Source organism: Oryzias latipes, chromosome 5, assembly GCF_002234675.1.
Source record: "Oryzias latipes chromosome 5, ASM223467v1".
NCBI classification, from domain to species: domain Eukaryota; kingdom Metazoa; phylum Chordata; class Actinopteri; order Beloniformes; family Adrianichthyidae; genus Oryzias; species Oryzias latipes.
This window is the reverse complement of record NC_019863.2, coordinates 28528806-28547172: the sequence shown is the minus strand read 5'-3', so window position 1 is coordinate 28547172 and position 18367 is coordinate 28528806. Positions and strand designations below refer to the sequence as shown.

Sequence of the window (18367 nt, the reverse complement as noted above, 5' to 3'; positions counted from 1 at the left end):
GAGGACAGCCGTTCTTTGCCGTTAGAGAACAAACATGGACACAGAATTGTGTACATGATGGAAATGCAACGTATTGAAACTCCCCAATGAGGCAGATGTTTCCTCTCAATTTATTCGCGAGAGCCGACTTGAGACATGGGGAGCGTAAGCTAACCTTTTCATCCAGAGCCTTGTGGTGTTCAAACAGTGACTTCAGAGCTTTGAGGACCTCCACCTCGCTGGAGACTCCAGATGGTGGGGGTGCCTGTCGTTTCACCACCGTCATCCTCAAACTGCGCTCGTGACGCGACACCAGACACTCCAGGTGCTCCAGCAACAGCTGCAGCGCCATACAAGCACCACCAAACCAGATATTCAATTCAAACATGATGCATTTTTTCATCAGCGTGGCTGCACATTTGCATAGATGCATGCATACACATACCCTGGTGTTATTCCTCTCAGCTTTCAGCTCAGATATCTCCTCCTCTTTTTCCAGCAGCTGCTCCCGGCATATGTTTAGTTCCTTTGTCAGAGTAGCAAACTCCTACACAGAGACAAAGACACCCACACACAGGTCAATAAGCTCAGGGATCAACATTTTGGCTACACCAGGATGTGGTCAGTTTATTTTGTGGCCTGAGAGCAATAAAGCATCTTCCATGATGAGTTTGAGGGGTTTTATCTGCCTTTGACAACAGGCCAAACTTAAATAAATGACAGTTTAGGCTAGTAAGACAAAGTCTGGAGAGTCTGTACCTGTGAGAGATAAAGTGTTTCCTGTGAACCTGCGATAAGACAATCTTGGAGGAAGCACACTCCACAACCTAGCGGGGTCCAGAATTGCACCGCAGAATTTGATCTGCATTTATATGTGTGCCACTGGGGGGGGGACCTGACGATGCCAACGATGCCAACTTTTCCTCCTGGGCATGGAGGGATTCTACCATAACACAGCCACAGGATAAATTGATTTTAGGAATTGAGATTCCTATCATATCTTGTCTTATTTTTATTTTTTTAGAAAAATTCTTTAGTCTGTAAATGAAAAGCAGTGGTTTTGAGCGTTACAACACAAAACCACAAAAAAGCACAGACTTCGTGATTTAGGGTATTATTTCTTAAATCTCTAAAAACAAAAATGTATATTTTAATAATAATTATCATAATTTATCAGGCAATGATACTTAATAATAAAAGGTAAATGTAAGAGTTAATACGGGCGGCTGTGGGGCAGCGGCAGGGCGGTCAACCCATGATCGTAAGGTTGCAGGTTCAATTCCCGCCTTGGACACTGAACCCCACCTTGCCTCTGGTGGTAGGCAGGCACCTGTGTTTGGCAGCAGAGTGGCCACTAGTGTGTGAATGTGTGCGTGACTGGGTGAATGGGTCAGTGACTGTAAAAGCACATATAGTAGAAAAGCACTATACAAGTATACACCATTTAATATAAGTCAGTTTCTTCCTGAACTGCAACATTTTGCAACTAGTAAGAAAAAAATTGACATTGATTTTCAGCTAAAATAACAATGATCTGGTATTGCATGAATACTGCAGCTCCTGGAAAAAATAATGCTTAAGATGGCCTGGATTCACCCAAAGGTAGCATGCAGTTCACACCCAGAATGGTGGATTATTGTTTTTTTGTATTTTGCTTATCTGTGTCATTTGTGACATTTTTATGTCATAGAAACAAATCTGAGAACTGCTTTAAGATGATTTCCTAAAGTTGATTCAATAATTGATATGGGAAACGTTTTGTTCTTTAAGCATACAAATGTCCATGTGCGACTTATGCAAGGAAGTTGAAAACCTTATTACAAGTCATTACTGTCACTTTTGGAGACAAAAGTTGAGTAAGTATTCCTTGAAGTGAAGCTGCATGAATGTCTGACAGCTCTGAGAGAAATTTAGAACATTTAAATCAATCAATCTAGTAAGATACTGTAAGAAAAAACAAAAAACAAAGGCTAATTTCACCAGTGCATTTCAGAGTGTTAAACAGACCTTTAGACATATGGATTCATTGATTTTTTTTTTTCATTTTCTTTTTTAAAACATTTTTGACCATAATTGATTGTTATTTTATTTTTAGTTTATTTTTTAATTTTATCGGTTCAAAATAAATAAATAAAAACATTTAATACTGTAGAACTACAGAGTTCTAGTATGCTGCTTAGAAGGGCAGTATCCTTTACATACCTTCACAAACCACATATTGATAGACATTTAATGCTCCTTGGGAATTGTTAATAGGTTGCCCCATTAACTTTAACAGGTTGAAAGAATAGAGCAGTGGAAGCTTTTATCAGTTGTTTGCTTGTTTCCTTACAGTTTATGAAGCTGACAACTCTGTAATAAACTAGTCCATCAAAGCAAAGCTGAATCACTTTGTTGGGGAATTTATTTGTGTGCAGGGAGGCTTTTTGGACATTTAAAGACAAAATCTCCTCCTTAGCAGAGCTTGAATGTCCACAAAGTGAGACTCTGAAACTGATATTCAGTAGTGCTCGAGATTAGTACTCAGAGGTTTTGCCTGCAGCACTCTTGTCACAAAAAAAATCCAAAACATTAAAAACTGCTTGCTCTGTTTTTGTCTTGCAGAAATCTTGAAGCACTTAAAGATAAACATTTGCTTAGACACAAGGCAATATTTTAAAATTGTGAAGCACCCTGCAAGTCTTACTCAGCCCCTTCCGACCAATCTAAAGAGTAAAATGTCAGCTTTTCTAAGCTGCAACAAAACTGGAGCCTAAGAAACAATCATCCTAAGAAAAGAATACTTGAGTCTTCAGTGAGAAATTCTCATTTCCAATATTTTAAAAGTCTTGCCATGCCAGATGTGATGCCCCTGCCTGTTCTAAATATTTAAAAACTTCTAGACATAGGGCCATCAAGAAAAAGATGAAATGGAAAAATATACATTACCTCATCAATATTAAAACATGATATCTCCTACCTCTAAAAATGTGGAAAAAATGTTACAGGCAAGAACTAATGACTTGTACACCAGCCTTCCTCACCAACATTTAAAAAGCAAGCAAATAATATTATACATGTGCTGGGGAACAATATATTTTCATTCTTTAAGAAGTAAACTTATATTTTTGCAACTTTATGTTGGAAAAGAGCTTAAGGTTTTTTATTTTGAAAAGCTACCATAAGATACTTCGATGCTTTTATTCATTTTAAACTTCTATTAATCATAAGTTCATATAGGAACTGAATATTTTATGCTAACTGTAATTATCTTGAATCCACCCAAACATACGAGCCACACAAAGACAACATAACACCCAATAGTTGGGATTCTGCTCTTCTTCAAACGCGTATAAAAGGCTTACACCCAAAAACACTTGAAAAGATTTGGTGTTAAAAATTTAAAGACTCACTCAAAATCATGTATTTGGTTTTTATTCTTGTGGTACTTTTTTTGATGATGGGGGAGATACATAAAGAAAATTAGGCTTAAAATTGCATTTTTGAGTACTTATTTATTCAATTCATGTGAATCCAGAGCAAGTGTAATAGATAGATGACGGGAAGGGTGATTATAATAATAATAATAATGGATTGGATTTATCTGCGCTTTTCAAGACACCCAAAGCGCTTACATTATGTCCATTATTCATTCACTCCTCATTCATACTTGGTGATGGTAAGCTACTGTTGTAGCCACAGCTGCCCTGGGGCAGACTGACAGAGGCGTGGCTGCCATTTCGCGCCTACGGCCCCTCTGACCATCACCGGGATCAATCATGCGCATTCACACACCAGTGGGGCCACACTGGAGGCAAGGAGGGTGAAGTGTCTTGCCCAAGGACACAACGACATTTTGGCTGGTGGGAGCGGGGATCGAACCGCCAACCCTTCGATCATTGGACGACCCGCTCAACCACCTGAGCCACTGTCGCCCCTACAGAAATGGCTGAAATGCACACATGTAACCTGCATTTATTTACATCATTGTTTTATCACCTCATCTCTTTCTGCATCAACATAAAAGACAATCATGATGTAAGGAAACAAGTTGTCTTAAAACCAAAAAACGTAATGTCTTCAATAAAATGCATCAACATCTGTCCAGAAAAGTAATAAAAAAGATTTTGTTTAGTGTGTCATAGAAGACTGTCCAGGGAGAGAGGAACATAGAGTGACATACAGAAGTGGAGGTAGGAGTACTCAGGTGGACTACATCCTATGTAGACGAGGTCATTTGAGAGAGGTTATTGACTGCAAAGTGGTGGTAGGAGAGAGTGTAGCCAGACAGCACCGCATGGTGGTGTGTAAGATGACTCTGGAGGCCAGGAAGAAGAAGAGAGGGAAAACAGAAAAGAAGACCAAGTGGTGGAAGCTACAGAATGAAGAAACTTGTGAGGAATTTAGGCAGAAGTTGAGACAGGTCCTGGGTGGTCAGGATGAGCTTCCAGATGACTGGGAAACTACAGCAGAGATTATCAGGGAAACAGGTAGGAAGGTGCTAGGTGTGTCATCTGGAAAGAGGAAAGACGGTAAAGACACTTGGTGGTGGAATGAGGAAGTACAGGACTGCGTCCAGAGGAAGAGGTTGGCTAAAAGGAAGTGGGATGTAGAAAGGACTGAGGAAGGTAGACAGGAGTACAAGGAAGCGCAGCGTAGAGTGAAAAGAGAGGTGGCAAAGGCCAAACAGAAAGCTTACGATGAGCTATATGACAGGCTAGACACAAAGGAAGGAAAGAAGGACTTGTACAGGCTAGCCAGACAGAGAGACAGAGATGGGAAGGACGTGCAACAGATAAGGGTGATTAAGGACAGAGACGGAAAGGTGCTAACAACCCAGGAGAGTATACAAAAAAGATGGAAGGAGTATTTTCAGGAGCTGATGAACGTGGAAAATGACAGGGAAAGAAGGGAGGAAGATGTGGTTGATGTGGAGCAGGAAGTAGCAGAGATTGGAAAGGATGAGGTTAGGAAGGCTCTGAAAAGGATGAAGAGCGGAAAGGCCGTTGGTCCTGATGACGTACCTGTGGAGGTATGGAAGTGCTTAGGAGAGACAGCAGTGGAATTTCTAACGAGGTTGTTCAATAGGATTCTAGAGAGTGAGAAGATGCCTGAGGAATGGAGGAGAAGCGTTCTGGTTCCGATCTTTAAGAACAAGGGTGACACGCAGAACTGCAGCAACTATAGAGGAATAAAGTTGATGAGCCACACAATGAAGCTGTGGGAAAGAGTAGTAGAAGCCAGGCTTAGGAAAGAGGTGGAGATTTGTGAGCAGCAGTATGGTTTCATGCCCCGTAAGAGCACCACTGATGCCATTTTTGCTTTGAGAATGTTGATGGAAAAGTACAGAGAAGGTCAGAAGGAGCTGCATTGTGTGTTCGTAGATTTAGAGAAGGCGTATGACAGGGTGCCGAGGGAGGAGCTGTGGTACTGTATGAGGTCGTCTGGAGTGGCAGAGAAGTATGTCAGAGTAGTTCAGGACATGTATGAGAGAAGTATGACGGTGGTGAGATGTGCTGTAGGTCAGACAGAGGAGTTCAAGGTGGAGGTGGGACTACACCAAGGATCAGCTTTGAGTCCTTTTTTGTTTGCTATGCTGATGGACAGGCTGACAGACGAGGTAAGACAGGAATCTCCCTGGACAATGATGTTTGCGGATGACATTGTAATCTGCAGTGAGAGTAGAGAGCAGGTGGAGGAACAGCTAGAGAGGTGGAGGTTTGCTCTGGAAAGAAGAGGCATGAAGGTCAGTCATAGTAAGACAGAATACATGTGTCTGAATGAGAGGGATCAAGGTAGAAGCGTTAGGTTACAGGGGGCTGAGGTGAAGAAGGTGCAGGAGTTTAAGTACTTGGGGTCAACAGTTCAGTGTGATGGGGAGTGTGGAAAAGAGGTGAAGAGGCGAGTGCAGGCAGGTTGGAGCGGTTGGAGGAAAGTGTCAGGAGTGTTGTGTGACAGAAGAGTGTCAGCAAGACTCAAAGGAAAGGTGTACAAGACAGTGGTGAGACCAGCTCTGCTCTATGGGTTGGAGACGGTAGCAGTGAGACAGAGACAAGAGGCTGAGATGGAGGTAGCGGAGATGAAGATGTTGAGGTTGTCCTTAGGAGTGACCAGGTTAGACAGGATAAGGAACGAATACATCAGAGGGACGGCTCATGTTGCCTGTGTTAGCGACAAAGTCAGAGAAGCCAGACTAAGATGGTTTGGACATGTTCAGAGGAGGGATAGTGGATATATTGGTAGAAGGATGTTGGAGATGGAGCTGCCTGGCAGGAGGGCAAGAGGACGGCCAAAGAGGAGATACATGGATGTCTTGACAGAGGACATGAAGTTGGCTAATGTTAGGATAGAAGATGTTCATGATAGAATGAGGTGGAAAAGGATGATTCGCTGTGGCGACCCCTGATGGGAAAAGCCGAAAGAGAAAGAAGAAGAAGACTGTCCAGGGTTTTGACAGCATCCCCAGCCTTTGCTTTTTCCTTTCTTTTGACACGCTGAGCACTATGCAAGCCAGCCTCTCTGCAAAAATCTCAGGATGGCTTTTGAAGAGTCAAACTCAGCGTGGCTCGTTGACATAACCTTGACATCTGTCAGGGAGTAAACCAAACAAAGCACAGAGAAGGTTCTGGTGCATCTGCAGGAATGCTGCTGCCTCCAGAGTGAGATAGGAAGCAGCTACCAAACACTGCTGAGCCCCGACATTGTAAGGGGATTTTCTCTCCTTTCCCTCCTTAAGCAGTTTGGGATTAAAGGATGAAAAAAGGAAAAATGCTGTGTGAGAATGAGTGTCTATGAGAGAGAGGAGAAAAGGTTGGAATTCAGTCACATAAAAACAAAAAGAAATAGAAAAATTGTGCCTCTCTTTCACACAAGCAGAGTTGAAAAGAGGCTGGCTTGTTGTGAGTGTGGATTCACATGTTTTTGCATTATGCACAGAGGTTGGTACTTGAGCTGTATCAGAAGTTTTCCATCTTGACTTTAAACAGGATGAGAATATCGATGATCAGTACCCTCAGAAACGATGAGCAGCTTTTTGGATATCCACGATCTGAGCCAGGGGTCTTCAACGTGGGGCTCTGGAGCAACTCCATTGTAGCTTTTTGGCATTAAAGAGTTAGTTTATTATAGGGTTGCATGATATAAGGAAAACTCGCAAGATGTGATATTAGTGATCAATTTTGCGATGCCGATATAACTTGCGATATATGAACAAATAGCAAAACATAATCTTTAGTTCACTGTAGTTTAATTTAAATAAGAGTCAAAATAACTTAAATTATACCCTAAATGACACTCGTCCTCATAGGAGAACAACATCTAACATAAAAGGGCTCCATCAGATTGGTCAAATGCATAAAGGGATTTTTTTGATTCTGTAAATACTTCAAGCTACCATAATTTTAGCACATTTAAAGTAACTATTTATTGTGATTTTCGGCATCTTTTGCGATATGCATATTGCACAGCTTTGAATTTTTTTCTCAGTTAAGATTAAAATAAAAGCATTTCTGTTTGGGCTTTTGTGTGTGCTGAGATCCGAGCAAACGCGAGCTCATTGTGCTTTTCACAAAATAAATGCATACACAATCAAAATAATGGTAAAAATAGCATTCATAAGAAAAGTCCCCCAACAGCATTCTACAAGCAGGGAAAAGCAGTCCATAAACTCAAATAAAAACTTGAGGAAATGTAAAAATTTCTTAACAGCTAAGTGAAAAAGATGTGATGAAGTCTTCACATCTTCATGCAGGCTGTTCCACTAGAATCTGACCTGGCTGTGGGTTATTTGTCCTGATCCTGAGGAAAACCTGACGACCTGAGGGGTCATAAACAAAAAGCCTTTCTGGTAAAAATTAAGGTCCAATTCCAATATGACATTTGTAAACCAATAATGTTGTTGTTTACCTTTCTGCACATCCCCTTAGCCAAAGCAAATCAGCTTCCACAGGATCCCCTGTCCGGTGTGGGTACCGGATGTTCTCGGGTTGCCGGATGTTCTCGGGGTCCTTCGGGGTCCTTCCAATGAGTTATATCACTAGAGGAGACATCACGTAGTTCCTCATGGGAGAAGAGCACCGCCATCTTGGTGAGGTCAAGTTTTGAAGACCAAACCACTTTTTATAACATTTCAAGAGCTCTGTTTTTACTTTCAATCGCTTCATTATATGAAAAGAAGAATGGCTTGAAATTGCTTAGTTTTGTTCAGAAATTCAAACTTCACGAGTACGCCTAACTTAACTAGTATTAGACTATTTAGATTTTTTCTATGTTCCTTTATTTTATTTTACTTATGTTTTTATTTATTTGTGTGTTATGTTCATTGTTTCTTTTTTTCCCCTCTATTCTTTATTTTCTATGTTAATATGTTATGTTTGGCAATGGTGACTGATCTTCGAAGCAATATTCATTACATTGTTATTGTTCGTTGTTAACGTTAATGTCATTGTTAATGTATGATACCGCAATTGTCAATAAAGTTTTAAAAAAAACTTAGCAACGTTAACTCATTGGTCGTGGCAACTTACAGCCAATCAAATAGTGTGACGTCACCATTGGTTGAAGGACCCCGAAGGACCCCGAGAACATCCGGCAACCCGAGAACATCCGGTACCCACACCGGCACAACCCTGTATTTTGTCCGGGCTGGGGGCCGGCACAGGGCTGGGCCCCCTTGTGGTTACTATTGACTTTATAAGAGAATGACGTCACCCACAGAAAATGCTTAACTTCCGGCTCCAGCAAAATGCTGCCTAATTCAGTGGCCATTTTTTGATGCGGACATTGTTGAAGTCAGATGACAGTGATTCTGAATCACGTTTCTATGGCAACTACTGTCACCAATCAGGAGTCCACATCCCTTCCACTGAAAGCGTCCTCTGGGAATCTGTTAAACACTGAGGTGGGGGCCAGGACCAAACTACTGAGGCATTTGATTGGTCAGTATATAACTTGAATAACTTGCACTAAAGAAAAACTGTGATGAAAAAAAACATGTTTAACAAGAACATGTTAATGAATGGGTTTACTGACAAATACAATGACTGAATAATAGCTGTTTATTTATTTATAGAAGTCTGGGATTTTGGCCTCTTGGAGGCAGCAGGCACTTCCTGTTTGGAATGCAAGGGGGGAGAGATCGCCCAGTCCAGTTCTCATATAGTGTCAATGGTTGCTACATAGGTGGGCAGTAGCTTGAAAGGTCTTGCCTAAGGACCCACACTGGATTCAGCTCATTGTTCCCCCTGGGAAACGAACCCCGTTCTTCCATGTGCCACTCCTGCACTCAGCCAACTGAGACACCTAGCCGCTCGATTTGTAAACTAATAAAATAATCTTAAAATCTTTTTAGCTACTCCTTGTTTGTTATCTAGCAGCTGTGGAAGAGTAAGTGTCAGAGGAAAAGCAAGTTTATAAATCCATGGCAAAAATGCCCATTTGTTCCTGATAACAGACACACATTTTTAATCTATTTTTATAAATATATAGTTCATAAGACCAGAACCAAAGATCTGGGAATTTTCCCTTGTTAATTGGCTTGGTTAACAAGATTAAAGACTTGGAATTAAGAGTTTTCCTTGATAAATCCAGACAGCTGATATGCTCGAGAGCTATTTAGATGCTGTTACATGCATTATTGTGATTTGTTATCTGTTATTTCTGCTTTAACTCTCCCCCTGTGGTTACGTTTCTCTTCTCTCAAATGCATGATCATATCTAAATGTCGGTGCAGACTAACTGAAGAAGGCTTGAATGACTGCTCTGATTATGGTATTGTTGTGATCACTGAGGAAACCTATCAGACTGTCAATGTTCGTATATTCATTTCTGTGGGCTGCCACAGTCAGAGAAAAAAAAACTGGGATGTTATTTCTGAAATTTCCGATCTCTTATAAATACTAAAATGCTGCAACTCAGTTGTAAAAAGTCGCAGTTGTTTGTTTCTGGATTTTTTTGTGGATGGTAAAGAGAAACGGGTGTTGATGTTTATTTTACTTTATTTGAAAAAAAACAACAACTAGATTTTAAAAGCAGAGTTTCTGTACTGATCTGCAAAGGCTTCCCTGACTCTAATCGCTAGTAAGTGTTTAGATGTGAAACATGGCCACGGTAAATGAATATATATTAAAAATAAAACTGAAAGACTAGATTGAATATCCTCCTGGCTGTTCTATTGACCAGCAATTCCTGCCCTACCTTAAAGGGAACGCTCATCTATTGATTTTCTATTTCCTCTTCATCTTGTTGAGGGTTGCAGTGTGGCCAGGGCCTATTACTGTCACTGAGTTAGGAGAAGCCGGGTACACCGTGGACAGGTCGCTACTTAAAGGTGATATATTGAGTTTCAGAATTCCCTATTTCTGTTCTTGAAAGCTGATATTTGAGAATTGTAAGTGACTATCAGCTCAGAAAACAAGCTGGCACTGCAGGTGACAGTTCTGCACTGTAATCATGTATTTCTGAGCTGGATTTATGGACACTTTGGAGAGATGAATGTATAAGACTTTTCTTTTCCATGTCCCCACTTGATGGCTGTTTTGTCAGCGCAGTTAGGATAATCTACAACCTCACAGTGTGACTGTGACACCAAGACTGCTGAGAAAACATCTATTTGTACTGCTGCCTGTATTCTCTTATAGTTTGTTCTCCGTGAGCGAACTGTTTTTCTGTTTAATTCTTAGAGAACTTTTTGAAAACTGTTCTCCCTGTCTGGGCAAACAATGCATCCCCCAGCGTGCTCTCATTTGCTTCCCCGTCAGTAAAAAAAATGTATTTCATCTAAGTTAAAAAAATTCCACAAGTGGAGGACATAAGTAAAGCCTTAGTCACATGCACCCGTACAGTGCTTTCTGGTTTTTGGGTTGTCCGGAGCCCATGGAGGGTTGTAGAGAGATGCGGCTGTATCTTAAGGAAAGCGCAGGTGCAAAGTGTTTGTAAGGATAATGTAAGTTACACGCACTTATGGCGGACGCTGGATGCTGTCTTACGGTGCCCTTCTGCCAAACTATAGAAGTTAGTTGTCCTTATGGGTGGATATGGGCTGTCTGCAGGTGAAAAATGGGCAAATCTGGTCCACAGGAAATGTTAACATCACAGACAACCCGGTGAGCCCGTAAGGCAAACATTCAATTTATTTTTATTTGTATAGCCCAAAAAATCACAACAACAGTCGTCTCGATTGTCTTCGAAGTAAACATGAACATGAACTCAAAAGGATCATGTTCAACATGTTCATGCACAGCTTCTTCTACGACATGTTGCAGGCGTCAGGTAGTAAACACTTCAGCAACACATGAGGATAAGAAAGGATAAAGTCTGTGAAATGCAGGCGTGTCGTACAAATATCTTAACCCCGACTGTCCCCCCAATTCCATCTGGATAAAGCTTGTCTGCTTGACTGTAAATATGTAGTTGTAGAGTTAGATAAGATAATTCTTCTCTATGAGTTCTGGTAAATCGCCTGTCCGTCCTGGGGGAGGATCCCTCCTTCATGTGGGCACCCCTGAGGTTTCTTAATTTTTTCCGGAATCCGTTTTTTTTTAGGAGTTACCTTCCTTACCGCAAAGGGGGGTCTAAGGGCAGGGATGTCCAGTTTAGCATAGTCAGTTTGTTAGTTCAATTGAGTATTTTCCTATTGAATTCTATGTATTTATGATCCTTTTGATTTTATGTGTAACTTTTTCAATTACCGATACGAAGCCCATCGAGATGACTGTTGTTGTGAATTTGGGCTATATAAATAAAATTGACTTGAATTGAATTAAATCCTCCCCCAAACCCATTAGTGCTGTTATAAGTGTGCACTCCTTGGGCTTGCCTTGTGCCCGGCCTGACTGTCAGAAATTCGACAATTTGACAATCGAGGGCAATTTGTGTGGTCACATTACAAGCATCTTACGGGCACTTACCTGCATGCGTAGAGCATTTGTACCAGTTTGCACACCTCACAAATGGCTAAAGCATGGTGTAAAGACACCATACGACAGCATTACCCCCATGTAATAAGTGCGTGTAACTTACATTATCCTTACAAATACTTTTCGTTTCACTTACCACAAGCACGACAATGGTACGTTCCATTTTCATGACATCCTTTAGGGTGGTTGCACAAGCCACCCTAAGAGAACTGGAAGACACATCTGCTCTCCCTTTAAGATGAGACCGCACCTCCTTACAACCCTCAAAGTGCCCGGATCACCCAAAAACCCAAAGCACAGTACATGTGACTGAGGCTTAAGGTGGGCGTACTGGCCCCTTACTGACCGCATGCAAAACCCGAACGCATGGGGTGTGCCGGTAATGCATGTGTGCCCTTCTCATGCATTCAAGAGAAGAGACACGTAACCACAGGGGGAGAGATAGAAATCACAAACTACACTCTGGTTTCCTAAATTACTAAACTCTTTTCAAAAATAAAAAATTCTTTCGAAATGCCTGCATTTCACCCACTTCCTCACTATGACCTGTCACCTGCAGCATGTCCTAATAAAAAGAGTCTATGAATATTTTCGCTCTACGGGCTCACTGAGCAGTCCACGTCCTTGATATTTTATGCAGACCACTAGTGTGCCCCGTGCAGGTTTCCCCTACAACCAGCCCATATCCACCCATAAGAGTAGTTGTGATTGAGGCCTTACAATATCCTTTCCACAATAATCTAAAAGAAAAAGCCTTCATAATAGAGGTAAGTAAATTGATAAATCTGAGGGCTGAACAAGCATAAATAGATATCTGGCAGAGGAGGAGAACAGTGAGGTCAAGCAGCGTCTCTGCGGGTGTCCTCTGGTGGGAGGAGGGAATGAGATGAAAAATATGTGACTCAAGCAGAGAGGGGAGAGGCTGAAAATGCAAACATGGCATTATACATTTCTTCCAGTCATTCACGATGTTCCCAGGGGTAGACATGGGTTTACAGTATTGTCTTTAAATGAATAAAGATTAAAGCCACTGAAGAAATCTCGCTGCTGGAACTGAAAACTAGATGTTGCATTTACCGAGTATACAACAATGAACAAGGGGTAATTTTCTCTGCTAAATTGCTACCAAGTAATGCGGCCATGCAGAACACGTACATCAGTTCATCAGATATTCTGACGTCACCCAATGGATTCTGCACGGCCAAAACAAAGTGATTGTTTACTCTATCCAGCTCAACAACCTTCAAAAGTTGGTCGAGGCAAAGTAAGATTTGAACGTCTACAGTACTGGGTTTACCTGTCGTACAACCTATCAATCAATCAATCAATCAATCAAATCTTTATTTGTATAGCACTTTCACATCTTCCAGACATCCAAAGTGCTGCACACGTATAACTACACTAAAACCATAGGTAAAATTCAAAGAAACACAGTAAAATGATAATAAAATCATCAATAAAAGAAAACACACAAAAAAACAAAACAAAAAAAAACTGTCTAATTATCATTCTCTCTGGTGTTAAAAGCCAATGTAAAAAGATGAGTTTTTAGCAGAGATTTAAAATCGTTTAAGGATCTGGCAGATCTCATAGACAGGGGGAGACGATTCCAGAGTTTGGGAGCAACCACTGAAAACGCTCTGTCCCCCTTGGTCACCAGTCGAGTCCTTGGAACCTCTAAGAGCATCTGGTCTACAGATCGCAGAGCTCTACGAGGACAATGGCTCTGCAGGAGCTCAGAAAGATAAGGAGGTGCCAGACCATTTAAACATTTAAAAACCAGGAGTAAGATTTTAAAATCAATTCTAAAAGAAACAGGCAGCCAGTGCAGAGAGCGCAGTATTGGTGTGATATGATCACGCCGTCTGGTCCCCGTTAGAAGTCGGGCAGCGGAGTTCTGGACCAGCTGAAGACGGTGGAGGAGAGACTGGTCGATCCCGGAATAAAGGGAGTTACAATAGTCCAGTCTGGAAAAGATGAATGCATGAACAACCCTTTCCAGGGTGTCATGGGGGAGATATGGCTTCACTTTACTTATTAATCTCAGATGATAAAAGCTGGACTGGACCACTGCACTAACTTGTTTGTCAAATTTAAAATGACAATCTAAAATGACCCCAAGATTCCTAATAAAAGACTGGTTAGAGTCTAATGACCCAATGGCACTGCTGCATCCTGTCAGGAGGTCCGTTTTCCCAAACCGAAGGACCTCGGTTTTACTTTCATTTAAGTTGAGGAAGTTTAGGTTCATCCAGGCTTTAACCTCCTCTAAACACCTTTGTAAGTTCTCTACACACTGGACTCCCCCAGATTTTAAGGGTAGATAAATCTGGATGTCATCTGCATAACAGTGATATGAGACATTATGTTTTTCAAAGATGGAGCCAAGTGGAAGCAGGTATAAAGAAAATAAAATAGGACCTAAAATTGAGCCTTGAGGAACCCCATGTCCGAGTGGGACCATTGTGGATGAGAATGGTCCCAGTTGGACAGAAAAACTCCTATTGGATAAATAGGACTTAAACCACTGAAGCGCTGTGCCTCTCAAACCAACAGATTGCTCTAATCGAGAGAGTAAAATATCATGATTCACCGTATCAAAAGCAGCGGTAAGGTCAAGAAGGATTAAAACAGCAGAAGCTCCAGAATCGACAGTTAAAAACAAATCATTGTATACCCTGAGTAGAGATGTTTCCGTACTGTGACGTGCTCTAAAACCAGACTGGAATTTGTCTAAGATGCCATAGAGCTCTAGATGGTCCTGTAGCTGAAGGTAAACAGCTTTCTCTAAAACTTTCGACAGAAAAGGCAGCTTGGATATGGGCCTAAAGTTTGAGAGAACAGAAGGATCCAAGCTGCTCTTTTTAAGAAGTGGTTGCACCACAGCATGTTTAAAGGCAGCTGGAACGCAACCTGAAAGAAGAGAAGTATTAATAAAACTGACTACCCAGGGACCGATAGAACTGAATACTTCCTTCAGCAGTCTGGGGGGAATACTGTCCCCTGGACAATAAGAGGGTCTCAGGTGCTGAACTATCTCAGAAGTTTCTGAGAGAGTCACAGGTTCAAAATGATCTAAAACAGCAGAAAGTGCAGATACAATAACAGGATCTGGGGTACAGGATACAGATAAAAGCCTGGCAGCACTTACTTTATCAATAAAATATCTTAAGAATCGTTCACAGAGTGCAGAAGAAGGAGTCAAGGATGATGATGATGAATCTTGAGGATTTAAAAGAGAGTTCAAAGAGTTAAAAAGAATTTGGGGCTTACTGAGATTCTCCGCCACATAAGAAGAAATAAACTGTGCCTTGGCACTTTTGACAGCTGCCTGATACTCAGATAAGCAGTTTTTTAAAATCTCCAAAGAAATGTGGAGCTTGTCCTTCTTCCATCTCCTCTCAGCCTGTCGGAGAGCGCGCCTGAGCGTCCGGGTGTGTTCATTGAGCCACGGCTCTGATGCTGAATTACAGCGCTTCGTTTTAAAAGGGGCAATAGTGTCTAAAATATTCTCACACACAGAGTTAAAATCATTTAAGAGCTGATCAACATTTCCATGCTGCTGTGTATCTAAAAGAAATGTACATTCATTAAGACCAGCTACAAAGTGCGACGCCGTCTGTGCATTGATCAGGCGACGTGGGCGCGCAGAAGGGCGCGAGCCGGGTACAGGCTTTAAAAGTTCGAACTCGAATAAAACGGGTAAATGATCAGAAATCCCGGCATCACAAACCTCTTTAACCTCTGCACATAACCCAAGAGTTAAAATCAAGTCCAGTGTGTGTCCTTTTGCATGCGTGGGAGACTGCACTAACTGGTTCAGACTAAAAGAGCCGGTCAAGTCCATGAAATCTTTTGTTAGTGGCTTGGACTCACAACACACATGAATGTTAAAGTCACCAAGAATTAAAATACGATCGTAGTCTAAAATAATAGCTGACAAAAGATCTCCAAAGTCCTGCAGGAAGTCACTGTTAAATTTAGGTGGTCGGTAGACCACCACACAAAGGACCGGGGATCCACATCTGATCTCCACAAGCTGGACCTCAAAGCTAGAGATCCCGGAGAAGCGGTCAGACGGGAGCTGCCGACAAGAATACCTGGACTGGAACACGACGGCGACTCCTCCGCCTCTGCCTTTAGTTCGCGGGGAGCTGAAGAATCCACAATCCGGAGGCAAAAGTTCAGAGAAAGGAGTGAGTTCACCAGGCCGAAGCCACGTCTCTGTCAAGAACATAAAATCCAGCTCTCGGGACGTGAAAAAGTCGTTCAGGATAAAAGTTTTGTTGGCTAGGGATCTAGCGTTTATGAGAGCTGAGCGGACAATCAGCTCGTCCGTGGCTGAAGACAAGGCCCGATTCAGCGGCCGAAGAATGCCGAAATCTACGCCAACGACCTGACGGCGAGACCGGCGGACAGGTGGAGCCGCCACCGGCAGGTGCGCTTGGTCAGCTGATGCCCCTGGCCAAACGGGAAGGATCCAGCGCAAAACTTTGCAGTCACGTCCACACCGTCGGATATTTCCTCTAGACGTTCTTCGGAGCGCCTTGATTTTCACCAGAACACCACTTCGCCTTCCTCGTCTCCTTGACCATTGCCTTCGTTGAAGATTGAACGGAGTGCGGCGCAGGAACGCCGGTATGTCCAATAGCGGTGATTCTGACGTCTTGTTGTTCTTGTAAGTCCATTTTGACATAAACTCATAATATTGTCCGATGTTTAAGAGTGCTTGGCGATCGTAGACCAGAAGAGCAGATACATTCTGGTAACTAATAAAAAATAGTATAAACACAAAAAACAAACTAAGCAGACTGAACCATAGGCGAGCCGCACACGCTGGCGCCATAATTGTTTGCTCGTCCCAACTACCTGCCTATCAGAATACTTGAATAAGAAAATGATGCTTCTATGAATTAAAAATATCATATTAAAGACATTTCTTGATTAGAATTGACATGATAAATAAATAAATAAAGAAAACCTCTCTGTGGACAGTAGCACCCTGCCTCTAGTGGAATTTGAAGGAACTGCACCATTTGGTACTTGTTTGGGAATAGGAGCTTTTACAAATTGGGACTTTGCAAAAAAAGGCGAAACATGCAAAAATAAATCACTTGTCTTTCAGGGATTTTAGTTAAATCTCTCATTAATGAGAGATTAATTAATTAATGAATTGATGTGAAAGAGTGATGCAGGGACACACTTAATTGAGAAGACTTAATATTATAACTGCTTAAAATAAAAGCTACAGATACATTTGTAAGTTTGTTCATCTAACCAAATTTGTTAAATTAGTCTAAATTGGAGGGATTGTATGCATACATTTCCTCCACCTGGTCCTTCCATTCACCCCGTTTTCTCCCCTCACTCCAAAAACAGGCTTCATAGGTGAATTGATTACTTTAAATTGTCTCTTCGATGTGAATGTAAGTATGTGTGGTCGTCTGTGTTTCTGTGTTGCCATGGAATGGACTGGTGAGTCACCCCAACCCTTTCCCCTACAGTAGCTGAGGAGACTCGAAAAGGAGAAAACCCACACATGCACCAGAAGGACATGCAAACTCCATACAGAGAGGAAACATCTAAGATTTGAACCTTCACATTGTGAGTGCAAGCCATTACAAATAAAACAGGAACAAAAATCTAAAGTTTTTACTTTTTACAATGTTGTTTTGACGTGCAACTTGTGAGAAGCTCTGAACTCTTAGCTAATGTGGTCTGTGGTGGAACAAACAGAAATAGAACCTGCTGCCATTTGCTTTTGGATTCTCGCAAACCAATAGAGAAAAATGACACAAACAAGAGTTATTTTGCTTTCCTTCACACAGCTGGAAACACAGTTAACTCAGATCACAGTGAATAATTAAGGAGTCCAAGCAAAGACGAACGCAGGTCAGGAAGTGGAGCATGACTGAACCCCTGCAGAGTTACAAATATGACGTCCCTGTAGCTCTTCACCTCTACAGAGAGCACAAAGGCCACAGAGGTGAACTCCATCTTCCTCTGATGAACCATCCTCCACAGGAAACCGTGGCACACGCCACCTCAACACCTTTCCTGGCTGATAGCTCTAAGCAGGCTGAGAGTAATCTGTTGCCATGGCGCCACCTCTCTCACTGCTGAAAATACCATGGTAACAGTTCATTAGCAAGGTCTGTGACAAACTTTTCATGTGTTTCTTCAGACGTGTTCAGGTGGACATACATGTGGGTGAGCCCACAGAAGAACTAACATGTATAAAGGGTCTTCCCCCAGGGAGATGATGCGATGTCAGCTGCCAAGATTGTGGAGTCATGTGGGTGAAAGCAGCAGGTTTCTGATCTAAAGTCTTTATGATGCTCTTTGGAAAACTTCCATGGTATAACAGTATAAGTAATTTGAATATTTTATCATGATCGAAGTGTAGCAGTTTTATGCCTTTAAAAAAAGCTCATAGGAGATTATTATACAAAACTAAAAGTTTAAATTAACAACAAACATACTATAATTGAGTT

At 41.7% G+C, this 18367-nt stretch overlaps 1 protein-coding gene across 2 annotated transcripts in view; it reads right to left on the bottom strand.

Annotated features, from left to right (window-relative positions):
* The window catches only part of LOC101169031 (liprin-alpha-4), a 72205-nt gene that overhangs the window by 22404 nt on the left and 31434 nt on the right, over window positions 1-18367 (bottom strand). For both annotated transcript variants that reach the window (XM_023955234.1, XM_023955235.1), the window contains exons 3-4: window positions 425-526; window positions 155-319 (exon numbers count right to left, since the gene is read on the bottom strand). In XM_023955234.1, coding sequence (XP_023811002.1) covers window positions 155-319; window positions 425-526 — 267 coding nt within the window. The remainder of the gene's footprint in view (window positions 1-154; window positions 320-424; window positions 527-18367) is intronic.